This window comes from Leiobunum rupestre, chromosome 1 (assembly GCF_980474605.1).
Source record: "Leiobunum rupestre chromosome 1, qqLeiRupe1.1.hap1, whole genome shotgun sequence".
Taxonomy (NCBI): Eukaryota; Metazoa; Arthropoda; class Arachnida; order Opiliones; family Sclerosomatidae; genus Leiobunum; species Leiobunum rupestre.
Genome location: NC_143384.1, coordinates 35,218,307 through 35,231,714, shown reverse-complemented (window position 1 = coordinate 35,231,714; position 13,408 = coordinate 35,218,307). Strand labels below are relative to the sequence as shown.

General features: G+C 35.5%; 1 protein-coding gene across 2 annotated transcripts in view; it reads right to left on the bottom strand.

Moving 5' to 3' along the window:
- The window catches only part of LOC149962208 (ATP-binding cassette sub-family C member 1-like), a 94,238-nt gene that overhangs the window by 32,451 nt on the left and 48,379 nt on the right, over positions 1-13,408 (bottom strand). For both annotated transcript variants that reach the window (XM_090179079.1, XM_090179082.1), the window contains exon 15: positions 1,564-1,740. In XM_090179079.1, coding sequence (XP_090035205.1) covers positions 1,564-1,740 — 177 coding nt within the window. The remainder of the gene's footprint in view (positions 1-1,563; positions 1,741-13,408) is intronic.

The following is a 13,408-nucleotide window of genomic DNA, read 5'->3' as shown; positions in this document are numbered from 1 at the left end:
GCACATACTTCAAATAAAAGATATTTTGCTGATATTCTTAGTTCAGTTAATTATATAATTGATTTTGATACGCTACAAATTTTGCATTTAAAGTTACAGAATATTTCCAAAGTTAATATTCATGTCATTTATCCAGCACTAAATTTTAAATGATTTGGTGGGCGCCGTGCATTAGAAGGTTATAGATTGTTCCATTTAATGTTCAACTTAATAAATTATTTTTTGTTTCAAAGATGTATTTATATTTATACATGTATACGATTCCATTTTGAACCTACCAACTTTAAATTCACACCCTATAATGATACAAATTCGCACATTTTTTCTAAAATATTATCTAATAATTTATTGATATCAGTGGCGTATATTCAAAGTTTAAGTACGCACTGATATAACAAACTGAACTTAATGTAGGCAAATAATTGACTAGCTAATTTAACGTTATATTGTTGGACAATATATCTATATTGAAATTATAACATTAAATTATAAAATTTGTAGGCATAACATTGTTATACAGCCTACAGGGTGTTTCAAAAGGTTCTGCAAAAGAGTTTTAGGGGGGAGTTGAGAAATATGCCCGTTTTTTTTTTCAATTTTTTATGATTAGTTAAAAAAGTGCCAGAGAGCTTCAAAGTGTGGCCTACTAGCCACTGGAATAAGGCTGCACAAGCGCAAAACCAAGCAGCAGGGACTTTAAATTCTGTTTAAGTTTACTTTTATACGCTGGTTACCTCGATTTGATTACCAAGTCCTTTTTTACCTATCACACGAACCCAAACCTAAATGTTCGCGTTTCCATGCTGCTTGTTTTAGCGCTTGTTGCAGCCTACTTCCAGGGGTTAATAGGTCACACTTTGAAGCTCTCTGGCGCTCTTTAAGCTCATCGTAGGAAAATGGGGGAAAAAAGGCTTATTTCTCAACTCAATTCCTACAATTCCTTAAAATTTTTACATAACCTTTTGAAACACCCTGTATATCCACAAATATGTGTGGTCTTTTGAGAGATATATTTTATCTATTATTTTTTTGAATAACCGCCAACTGTCGAGTTAACGCCGTGTAATAAAATGGAGCACACATAATGTAAACAAATTATTTATGTTATATGGTTCTATTCCAAGGCCGTGTTCAAAATTGTTTAACACAAAAACTGTCAGATATGATTGAAATTTATTTCAACTTTCTCCAAATTTCGATTTCGGAAATTTATCTCGTTCACTTTACAGAATTCGGTAATGTCAAAAACTAACATACAACTTTCTGTATTTACGAAATTATATCCATTAACATATAAAATTTGCTTCAACATAACATTATCAAAACATTTGCAATGATAGAATATTCTGAGTAATCAATGAAATCTAAACCTTAATAATAACAATTCTATTATAAAACCAATTATTCACTATTTTCAAAATCCTAATGCATAATTTATAAAGTTTTTTTTTAATCCCAATGTTATGTTTTCTTTGTTATTTTACTATATTACTATGGTTAAATTAAATTCCTCAATGCAATGTTGAAAAGAATTGTTAATGAACCCAATTGTTATTAAATTACTTTTTCTCCAATTTCTGTTTCGTCGAAAGCCGGAAGAATGTCAATGTCTTCTTCTAAAGCGCACGCCTCCAGAATTGTCTCGTACTTTTCTCGGTCCATTTCGCGGTGAAACAAAATGTTGTTCTTCAAAGATGCATTCTGAATCCAAGCTTGTTGAGGACAATAAGCCACAGTTCCCTTCGGTGATTAAATTCAACCAGTAAATATACAATGGAAAGAGAAACCCAGTATTTTCACTATTTAGTAGGAATTATATACTGTAATATAAATAATTAGGGTGACAGGGAACTACGTGATGAGTTAAAGGTAAGATTTAAAATGACCTTTGGATTTACCATTTAGCTGTTTCCGTTCGGGAGCTCCACACAAAGTGTTTTAACTTAAATAGCTCATTAACTTAAGCCTTCGTCGTGGTTACCCGGTATTAGAAACTTAATTTAATTTAATTCGAGTTTAGCTCTATTTTATTGCCAAGATTGAAATGGTTAAATAGACAGCAGGCATTACTTAGTAGGCAAAGACGGCTAAACGTGCATAACATAGCTACATTTAATATCATAACTAATAAGAGAACACGTCTTCCTAGCCAAGTGGGGGGAGCACTCGCGTTACCCCCCACGCGTCGGGAGGGGGGTGGGAGATGGGGAATCTAGTTTCCTCGCCAACACAATCAGCCGAACCCAGCAACCACGAGTCTGTAACGACATCCGCTGCGGAATACAAACAAAAGGCCTCGGGTATATAAAAGGGTAGCATCACCGAGTCGAGTCGCCGACAGGTCACTTTCTAAGACATTTACAATATTTATTATAAAAATGTAACTAGCTGTTGTACATTGCCTTAACCTTGACCGTCAAATTAATTTATTTAGATATTAGTTTTAGAGATAAAATAGGGTCAACGGAGATATATAAACACCTTCAAGTTTCCATTGTCGTTGAAAATAAAAAAAAATCCCAACTGCATCGTTGCAATTGCTACCAGTGTACTTCCTTGAAAGTATAAGCTGTATTTATACTGAAACGGAAGGACACTAACAAATGTACTATGGATGTGCCATAGATGTTTCAGGTTAAACAGATGCTCTTGGAACATTACAGTTACACCTAGGAACACAAAGAGTACACATAAGACATCTGTATAACATTTAATATTTAGCGAAGAGCACCTAAGTTACGTATAGGGCACATCATTACCACATCTGAAGAAGGCTTATGTGTTCAACAGATATGCTTAGGTGTTTTTTAGATTTGCAGTGATATATGTCTTAGTTTGTTGTTAGGGTTTGTTATTAAAAAGTCATTTTCTGATTTATATATTTGAATAAAACATTAAAATATTTTAAATCAAAATTTATCATGGGCTAAAGCTCAGTTTTTTAATAGTAAATCTTTTGATCTAATTTATCATACTCATTTAAATTAAAATTTCTATAATACATATTTATGATCTGAAATATAATTTTGATTTTGTTAAATGAAGTTGGGAAATTGCATTCTTATTTTTTAATTGGAGATACTTATTTTCCAGTTAGTTTCGGGGTTTGTACAGTTTTCATTGTCCGCTTTAGCGACTGAATGACTAATCTATATAAATATCTGCAGGAGACATGACTAGGAGTTCACAGCCGCGCGCTTTTCCCAACGCGCGCTGTCAACGAAACACGTGTCTTTCCCTTCTCTAACGTTTTCCCCCCAAACTGTGGTATCTCCAGTTTCGGAGACGGACTCGAGATGAAATATTTTAGTGACGCTCTCTAGCGCGGATTGTAGGAACTACCGCTGAAAAAAAAACAGTTCTGACGGGGTTATAGAGCCGCCTCAGCGTGAGCCCGAGAGAAGGGGTTTTTTTCTCCCAGAGGGCGCAATGTTGATAGTATAGTATCTCACGCGACGGCCGAGAAAAACAGAAAACGCCAGAGAGAAAATTCGAGGGGTGGGTAGAAAGCGGGAATTATTGGAAACAAGTCGGCCCAGGCCGTAATATTAGTTCCACATCAGTGTATTCGAATGGGCAAAGCCATACACCCTTAGTAGACACAGGTAGGCAAACTAATACAAAGCTTTTGAGGCTTTGTGATTTCTTATCGTTGGATATATAAATTGCCACCGCCCACCGTCAGGATACACGGGTGGGCAAACCAATTCATAAGCTGTTGAGGTCATTTGATTTCCTATCGTTAGATAGACGTAAAGTATCAAAGGTGAAATAGGTAAGCAAAACACGACAAACATAATTTTTTTAACTTATTGAAATTAGTGGAAAAAGGATTTAAAGAAATTCTTAAACTGGGATTCAAATATGTTCATTTTAGGAAATTTATGTCAAACATTTGGGTATGGTTCAAACACCAAAATTCCTATTATTGCACAAATTAAAAAAAAGATACCCTTGAATGTAATTAAGCTTAAGTCCGACTGCTTTGGATTTTTTGGTCTCCGATATTCTAAGTACATAAATTAATTCTTGATTAATGCATATTGGTTTTGACTTAACTTGCAAGGTAATTTGACAAAAAGCTATATTTTAAATTTCGATCTATTTGTGGTAGAGCTATAAACGGGTAGTCTTTACGTGAACTTGTTAGTTAATATACCTAAGTTTTGCGAATGGTATACGGCAAAGATTATCGTAATAAAAATTTACCTTCATAGATATAAAACTACATATGCCCGAATGCCCCTAGTTTTTGGATGAGTATGGGAGTCCAATAATTAATAATGGCGGTACGTAAGTGTGTGAAGGGAAATAGAGTCTTCAATGCTTTAACTTTTTAAGCGTACGCGTGTTCTTAATAATATAATACCTTCTTCCGATAGTGACTTCATTTTATAATTGTTTCTCTATGGTTCTATTGCCTTTATTACCCAAAAGGAAGTTCGTCAGTGTGGATTGAACTCGTAGTTTGTCTTGAACCTTTTGTTTGGTGTAACGAGTGATGAAGTTTTTTAATGTCTCTTGTTGATTTATTTAAATAAGAAAATAAGTATCTCATTGTGGGGCTTTTAGAGCATTTATAAGTACATATGGGGAAGAGGGCATTTAAAATTTTCGAGCTCGTTTATTCGAGTACTCACTTTCGAGCGAGGCATCTTAAGCGAGTGTGCCCACCTACCACTGCTCACCACCCGAACATTTAAAATTTTCAAGCTCGTTTATTCGAGTACTCACTTTCGAGCGAGGCATCTTAAGCGAGTGTGCCCACCTACCACTGCTCACCACCCGAACATTTAAAATTTTCGAGCTCGTTTATTCGAGTACTCACTTTCGAGCGAGGCATCTTAAGCGAGTGTGCCCACCACCCGACGCGAAGTTTGAGGTTCACTTGACCTTAAATTCCGAAAATATACGTAAAATAAGGCGTAAAAACGGACGAGAATTTCGACAACTTAACTAGCCAACTCCCCCCGCGTCGCTAAAACTGAAGAAAATACAGTAGAAGTTCTGAACAAACTTTGGTAAGCTTCCAGTGGCCGAGAGCATAAAGGCGTCCATTATCGGAGTTTTTGACTGTGAGTGCGAATCCCGGTTTCGCCAAAATTGCAAATTATTTTCGCAGCGCCATCTGCCGTGTCGTTGCTTTCCACACCAAACAAACAAACACACAACACTTAACGACAATCCGTCCATAGCAATTGTCCCACTTCGATATATATATATCTCTATGTGGAACTAAAAACGGGATTTGTGTTGGCGACGCCGGGGCCCATTCTCCGCGGCAACCGCTGTCAACTCCTAGTCATGTCTCCTGATATCTGTTTATCTATCAAAACTAAGCCATAAATTTCAGTTTAAAATAATTGTTTATAGATACAAATATAAAACCTAAAAAACACCTTTCGCATAGATGTTAAATAGAGGTGAGTCCGGCGTAGTTTTTTTTAAACCCACCCGACCCAGGCCCAAACCCTAAATTTATTTCGAAAACCCGCCCACTTCAGGCCCGAAATGTTCAAAGCCCACCCGAGCCCGGGCCCGCCCAAAATCTACTTTTAAAACCCGCCCGGTTAAACGGGTACCCGGTTCAGGCCCGAAAAAACCCGGTTCAGATTTTTCATATTGTAATGGTATAGGTCATTCAGCTCTTAGCTGTGTATAACAAAGTAACGAAGAAATAGCATCAAACAATTTTAATAATTAATAATTTTCATGAATAAATGTCAAGTCTGACAGGGTTGATCCCTTTAATTCCGTGCGACGTGCAGTAAGTGTAAGGCCAGTGCTGGAAAAAACTCTTTCGTCACTTGCTTGTGACGCGGGTACTGCCAGAATTCTCCTAGCAATTTTTTGTAACATTTTGAATTCGGTAGCATCCCGCCAAAATTTTAGAATATCGAAGTTTTCATCTATTTCGTCATCTAAATCTAATATAGATGTTGAAAGAAATAAATGAATTGCGTTAAAAGTTGCTACACTTTCGAAAAACACCTTTCTTAATGCGCAGCTTAAGGTATTGGTCCAATTCGTAGGACCCATTTTCCTCAACGTCCGAGTCTTCGAACTCTTCAAATCGAGAAAGATTTGCTTTTTCTTTAGAGCGGCTTGTAGACATAGATATTTGCGTATCTGAGTGATCTTTATTTTCTTCCTCAAGTTCCTTTAATAATGATCTTAGTACCGTTGACGCTCTCTCTCTCGCGTGTTGATCTGCAAACTTTAGCTGCCGATACCTAAAAGTATAATACCATTATACCAAGAATGTATTTATTTATATTTAGAAAGAATGGTTATGTAGTGACAATAGACGGGCACGTTGAACACCTTACCCCCGTTGCGTGATCGTCACCGGCGTTTGATTCCATCACGTTGAGTGACGTAAATATTACCGAGTCAATGAAATACCAGGACTTTTTTATTTATTTTAAGCGACGGGGCGTACTGGGTGAGTGGAGGGACCAACGGGCCACCCGTTGCGTCCTCCACTCCCAGATGGATTGAGAGAAACGCTAACAAACGTCTCGACTCGAGACGTTTGTTAGCGTTTCTAGGTATAAAAAAAATTTCACGATAATACCTTGGATGTAACATACAGGCAGCGTAATGCATGTCATCTAGGCGACAATACTCTTCAAAGCAAACGCTGGCCTGCTTCTTTAACTTTACAATTTCGTCGGAGTCAGACGACCGAATTTCTATGTGGGTTTTCAACTTGTGGATCCATAGAGCGATTAAATGGAAGGTAGGGTATTTGTCTCCGCTTAGTTTTTCGGAACATTCGTTGAATGGTTTGAGAAAGTTTACAACTTCTTGTATCACAGTATCGTCAATCAAAGCAAGCTTATCCAGCTTGTTTTTTTCTAGTAGGATTTGCTTCACCTCGTGTGCTGACTTTATATAGGATTCCAGCATGATTAATTCGCTATTCCAACGAGTTGTCACGTCTTGCTTTAAACTATACTTGAGTTTTGAATTAGATCCAGATCTTTTAAAGTAGGTTACTAATTCTTTGACGCTGTCTAGGGAGCCCTGAATTTTCGGACAGTCGTTCGCCAATCGGAACAATTTCTTTGGTGTGATGGGCTTCCCTTTCTTCTCGGCTTCAATTACCTTTCGCTGGTCAGGTAAAGCTTTACTGTTCAAAGTCCATTGTATTAGAAGGTTCAGCCTGTGACAGTTGCAATGGAAACGCTTCGGGAAAACATTTATCATATTTGATCCTCCATCAGTTATAAGCACTGAGTCTTGCATTATTTGCGTCACCACGGCCATCTCAAAATATTTACCTAATATAGTTGCACATAATCTTCTAACGTTTGCTGTAGTCTTCTCATTTTCTAAGAATTCTTCCAGTGACAACATGTTGGACTTTAAAACCCAGTCTTCGGTTATGTAATGCACGGTGAGGGACAGGAAGTTTCGCTGCTTGAATTTATCGGACCACATATCAGTAGTAAAGGCCAAATAAGGCATCGACGGTGCTGTTTTTAAGATCTCTTTCAATTCATCCTCTTTGGTTGCTCTAAGGGAAGGCAGATATTCCTTTTTCAAAGTTGTTCTGTGATATATATACTTTGATACATCTTGCTGACCGTACGATGAACCAAAGTTAACCAGAGCTTGCGCAATTCTTTTGAATCCCTCTCTTTCAACAGTTTGCAATGGGCGTAAATCTTTTGCGAGTCCAATTAAAATATCTGTATTTAATTGTCTTACTGCATGATGTGGCACTAATTTGTTTGTGAAATCGGTTATTCGTTTCTGACTACCATAATCTTCTTTAGTATTGGTTTCAAGACTTTCGTCAGTTTCCTGCGCTTTCCTGACTTTCTTTAATATTGAGGCTCCGCCTCCGCTACAACTGTGCCTTTTCAATGTTGACGTTCCCTTTTGTGGATTGGAAGCCAATACCGTTGGGCAGTCATTGCACTTAGAAAAATTAACAGGACTTTGGTCAACACAAATTATCTTGAACCTTTGCCAAACATCAGACTTTGATCGTGAGCTGTTTTTAGCCAAATAAGTAATACGTGAACTTCCTTGTGAAATAAGACTTTCAATGTCTTTTTTCCTTAGATTGTTCGTTTCAGTTGGTCTGACTTCGTCGACAGCAGGTTCGGCGTCAAGATCTACCTCTAAGTTATCCATTTCAGAGTTTTCACTATTTATTGCCCTGTTTTAATAATTGGTAAAACTTCCGCGGAACAGACCGCTAACGTTTCACTACTAAAGATAGAGCGAGACTGAGAATCTGGGACTCCTTTAATTCTATTTTTCTCTACAATAAACGTATACTAGGATTGAATTGTTTTCCCACGGTCAAAGTTCCAAATATATTTGTTTACACCTATATTTAGACTTTTTACCATGGGAAACTGGGTAGCTTATAAGCCGACCTTAGAGACTGGAGTGACTCACGCTTCCCGTCGTTTCGCACTTCGCACTTTGCAGTGAAGTACGAAAACAAACTTCTAAATCCAGAATTGCGAAACCGCAACGGACTTTAAAAATATACCGGGCAATTTCAGGCTAAAGCCAAGTGAAAATCAGCCTTAACAGATCACACTTTCAAATTCAAACTTAATTAGCAAATATTAATAATAAATAATAATAATCAGCTAGGCTAATACCCAAGGCACCACCTTAGGCCTAAGTCATCATGCGACTTTTGAAGCCCTTAATTCAGGTGGCCGGGTTACAATGCGTAGGAGGGTGGTGGCAAGCCCTGCATGCCAAGAGATCGAGCCATCAGCTCCCTACACTAACTATTACCGTTAACCTAGACAAGTTTTTATGGAAGGGGAAACCGAAGAACTTGGGGGAAAACCCCTTAAACCAGTGGGGAGAGAACTTGCAAACTCAACGCAGAAGGAGTTGAAAAAGCTTTATGAATGAGTCGGGTCTGGGATTTTACAGAGAAAAACCCGAGCCCGACATAGTTGATACCCGCCCACACCCGAGCCCGCCCGATAAACAACTTCAAAAACCCGCTCATTTCAGGCCCGACAACATTTTTACCCACCCGGCCCAAGCCCGGCTTGAACCGGGTGGGCTTGGGCGGGACCCGATATAACCGGGCACTCGACTCACCTCTAATGTTAAATCAAAATAAGGCACAAGCAAAATTGTGTAATTAAAAATTTATTAAAACAACCGCTTAGTTTAAAATATTACAAATTTGAAAAACCATTAAGATGCAAAATTTTCTTCCCTATCCCATTTCTCATTCCAGATAAATAAACCAAGCACTCATCAATATTATTTTACACATGGATCGAGACATAATGAAAGTTTGCCAGTATTGTGCTTTTTATAGCAAATCAGATGATGAGCTATCAAAAGTCTGAAGAAATTAAAATAGTTGATATTCAACCCTTAGATTTCTGAAAAGTTTTGAAAATGCATATTTCCTATACTGATCGGCGATAGTGTTGGTCCTGTTGGACTATTTCTATCGTCTACTTATGTGTTGGTAGGCTTTTTTTTAGGAAAATGAATAACAACCATTCATGTTCAAATTTGGCCGGGAGTAGTGGCGTACTCCTGTAATCCCAAGTGTCTGGGAGGTAGAGTTTGTGGATGGCCGTTTGAGGATGACCACCAATCCCCTAACGGGTGGTCGGAATACACATATCTCGCCCTGATTAATCAAATGGACGAGAGGACTGAATTGTCCCACACGTCACAATCGACTAAAAAAAATGTTCAAATTTGTGGTTGAAAATGTTTTTAAATGAAATCTAAAGAAGTGGTGATGTTTTCCAAAGCAAGACGGATATATTTGATCATAAAAAGTTCAATTTGGGTCATTTAAATTTAATGGGAATGAACTATTTAACTTTTCAGCCAGAAATCTGACTTTCCCGTTGACTGGCTATGAAATATTCCCAATTGCATGTTCAAATTTGGGGTTGAAATTTTTTATTAAATGCAATCTAAAGAAGTGTTGATGTTTTCCAAAGCAAGATGGATATATTTGGTCAGAAAAAGTTCAACTTGGGTCATTTAAATTTAATGAGAAGGAACTATTTAACTTTTCAGTCAGAAATCTGACTTTGCCATTAGTAGAAGGAAAGTGATGGCGAGACGCCACTCCCGGGTTCGGGTTTGGGTTCGGGATCGAAATCCGGGATTTAAGGGATGAAATGGGGGTAAAATCGTCGAAAAGTCAATGTATTTAGGGTATTTCTCGCGACGATTTGTTTTCCCGTATATCAACATATTGTGTCCAGGCCAACTTGTTCATTTATCTACGCTTATCTCGAAAGATACTTGAACGTATATCTTATCAAGTTTTATCGTACGGAATAAGTTGAAATGATGTAAAAATTGATAACCTAGGCGACGCGTGCGCAGATTACCCCGGGGGACGCGGTTAATTTGAATTTAAGAGTGTTTTGACGTCATGGAATATTCGTTGTTAAAGTAGAATGGAAATATTTTTAAACTTCATTTTATTATCATTGTAGTACGCTTGGCACTTGAACCAATCTCACGAGTATTTCTTAAAACGAATATCTCGATCGCGTTTTATCGTACGAAATAAGTGGAAATTATGTAAGTTGTATGATACTTGATAACCTAGGCAGGAAGATAGCGCGCGCGTGCGCGGATTACCTGGGAGGCGCGGATTTCCCGGGCGCGTGGTTAATTTGAATTTAAAACATGGATTCCCTCTCCGAAATAATTCATGTACCCAAAATTGGACCGCAAGTTTTTTTTCTTTTTAGGGGAATCTCTATGGGAGTTTAACATTACAATAAAGCTAATAGGTCCAGTGTGGGGTACTTTCGGTCCGAAATGGGGTACATAGGGCCGAAAATGGTGACTTTGGTCGTTTTTAGGGTACTTTTGGTCTAATTTGGTCCATTTTTGGGTACATCAGAAAAGCAGTTGGAAAAACGAAGAGCCTAATTTTTTTCCACCCATCTCCAAACTCCAAAAATTTATTGCTTTAATTTATTTATCGCTTCCGTAGGTATAAAATAAGATAAAAACCACTTACCTATATTTTAATTACGGTAAATTAAAAATACTTAATTAGTGTACTAAGTTACGTTTAAAAGAACCTTTTGTAACAATTCCAATATGTAAATATAGGTAAAAGGATTGAAAAAATACTTAAATAAGTGGTTTTACTGATAAACTCTAAAGGAATTTAACTTTGAAGGGTATCTTAGATTATTGTTTTTAATTTTATTCAAGTTGAAAACGTATTAAGAGTCCTTCAAAGTACTATAAAAGGATTTTATTTACGAACTAAATTCATATTTTCTTCAAACTTTCAATTCGCTTTTATTACTATTTAAATACGGTAAAATATAATTCTTATACACAAATATAGTCAGAAAGATACTATAAAACACTAAAATTTAAATTAAATTAAATTTGTGTGGATAAGATTTGTAAATATCATTTTGAAACTAATAACTTTCATGTGAGCTCTGTTATTGAGATTGTTATTCCAATAAAGCAATTCTTTGGGTAGTGGGGAGGTTTTCCGGGAATTTTCCCGCATACGAGTGCGTTTACCGCGTATATTTCCGTATAAGGGTGTTTTCCGCGTAGTTTTTCCGCGAATGAGCACGTTTTTCGACACACCAGCGCGTTTTCCGCGTAGTTTTCCGAATTGGGGATCTTGTTTCTTGGTATGTTGATGAAAACTGAGAAAAATTTGGGATATACTGATAAAATATTACTCTGATTGACGGGAATTCTCGTCACTGCTTATCGAATGTCTAACACCTTTTAAGGAAAATAAATTTTTGAGACAAGGCTGCCATCTATAGAAGCGTTTTACAGTTCATTTAAAAATCTATTTTTTTTTAAATCATCATCTCGTTCGTATTTGCCTTTCTATCTCTTCAATTTTAAAAGTATCCTAATTAATTCTATATTTTTAACATTAACAAGTCTCCAAATTATACCAACTTTTAACCAATTTTCCCCAATTGTACTAATTTTTAACAGAATTTCCTAAATTATTCTAATTTTACCATAAGCCTACTTAATTTCAAAACTATTGTCTATTTATGAAAATTGACTTTTGTACGTATTTTGAATCGTTTCATTTTTATCCCTAAAATGGGTGATTTGTAGGAAATTTATATTATTTTTATTGGCTTTACGATATTTCAAGTTAATTTATAAAATTTATAAATGAGTTTAATTAAATTAATAATTAAGTTTCGTTCGTATATTGAATCGGTATTTATTTATAATAATTTTTTCACCTAGATTAATTTTTTATCCCCCACACTCTCGATCCAGCTCCCTACTATACGTGTCCATTTATAATATCAAAATTGAACCGTCATGAATAATCCATATAAACGTAAAAGACGCGGGCGTCTTGAAGTCCAAGTTTCGTTTCCACTGAAATAGAAACAACAAGAGGAAAGGGTCTTTCTGGTGACCTAACTTTGAACATTGCTGGACGTTTTATATTTATTGTGTTCTGTTACTTATAGTCATATGGATTTCCATTCATTCGAGGAAGTTAGTGAAATAGTGGAAGAGTATAATAGGACGTGGTTAGATATGCAAGAAATAAAAGAGCATTTGGACGAAATAAAAAAGCATTTAAAAAAGTGGGAATTGAAGTTAGAAGAAGCTTGTCAAAGGGAAATTGTACTGAGAAATAAAGTTAAAGATATAAAAACAAATACAATTGGATTGAAAATATTGCAAGATAGTTGGAAGGGAGCAGAGAAGTAAAGGGATAATATTGTATGTCATTGATTGGCTTAAGACCTGTTAAATAAAATATAAAATAAAATATGAAATAAAATAAAATATAAAATAAAATATGAAATAAAATAAAATATAAAATAAAATATGAAATAAAATAAAATATAAAATAAAATATGAAATAAAATAAAATATAAAATAAAATGAAATAAAATAAAATAAAATAAAATATTAAAATTAATAATTTTTAACAGAATTTCCTAAATTATTCTAATTAACTTAATTTTAAAACTATTGTCTATTTATGAAAATTAAGTTTTGTAGATATTTTGAATCGTTTCATTTTTATCTCTAAAATGGGCGATTTGTAATAAATTTATATTATTTTTATCGGCTTTACGATATTTCAAGTTAATTTATTGAAGAAAATATTAATTTAGTTTGTAAATTAATCTGTCCATAGCCATTTGGAGATAAATTCTGCACAAATTTACAATATTTATAATTTTTCCAAAGGTACGAAACTATGATTAAGAGATAAGTAAGTTGTATAAAAACAGTTCTGAATAGAAAATTAAAACAAATAATAATGTTTTTAATATCTGTTTAATAAATAATATTTATAGTAATTAAAGGTGGCAGATGTTTTCGCAAACAACCAGTGTACTTTTTATCAAATATTATAAACGATTTAAGCAGCGTGCCTATATTATTCTGT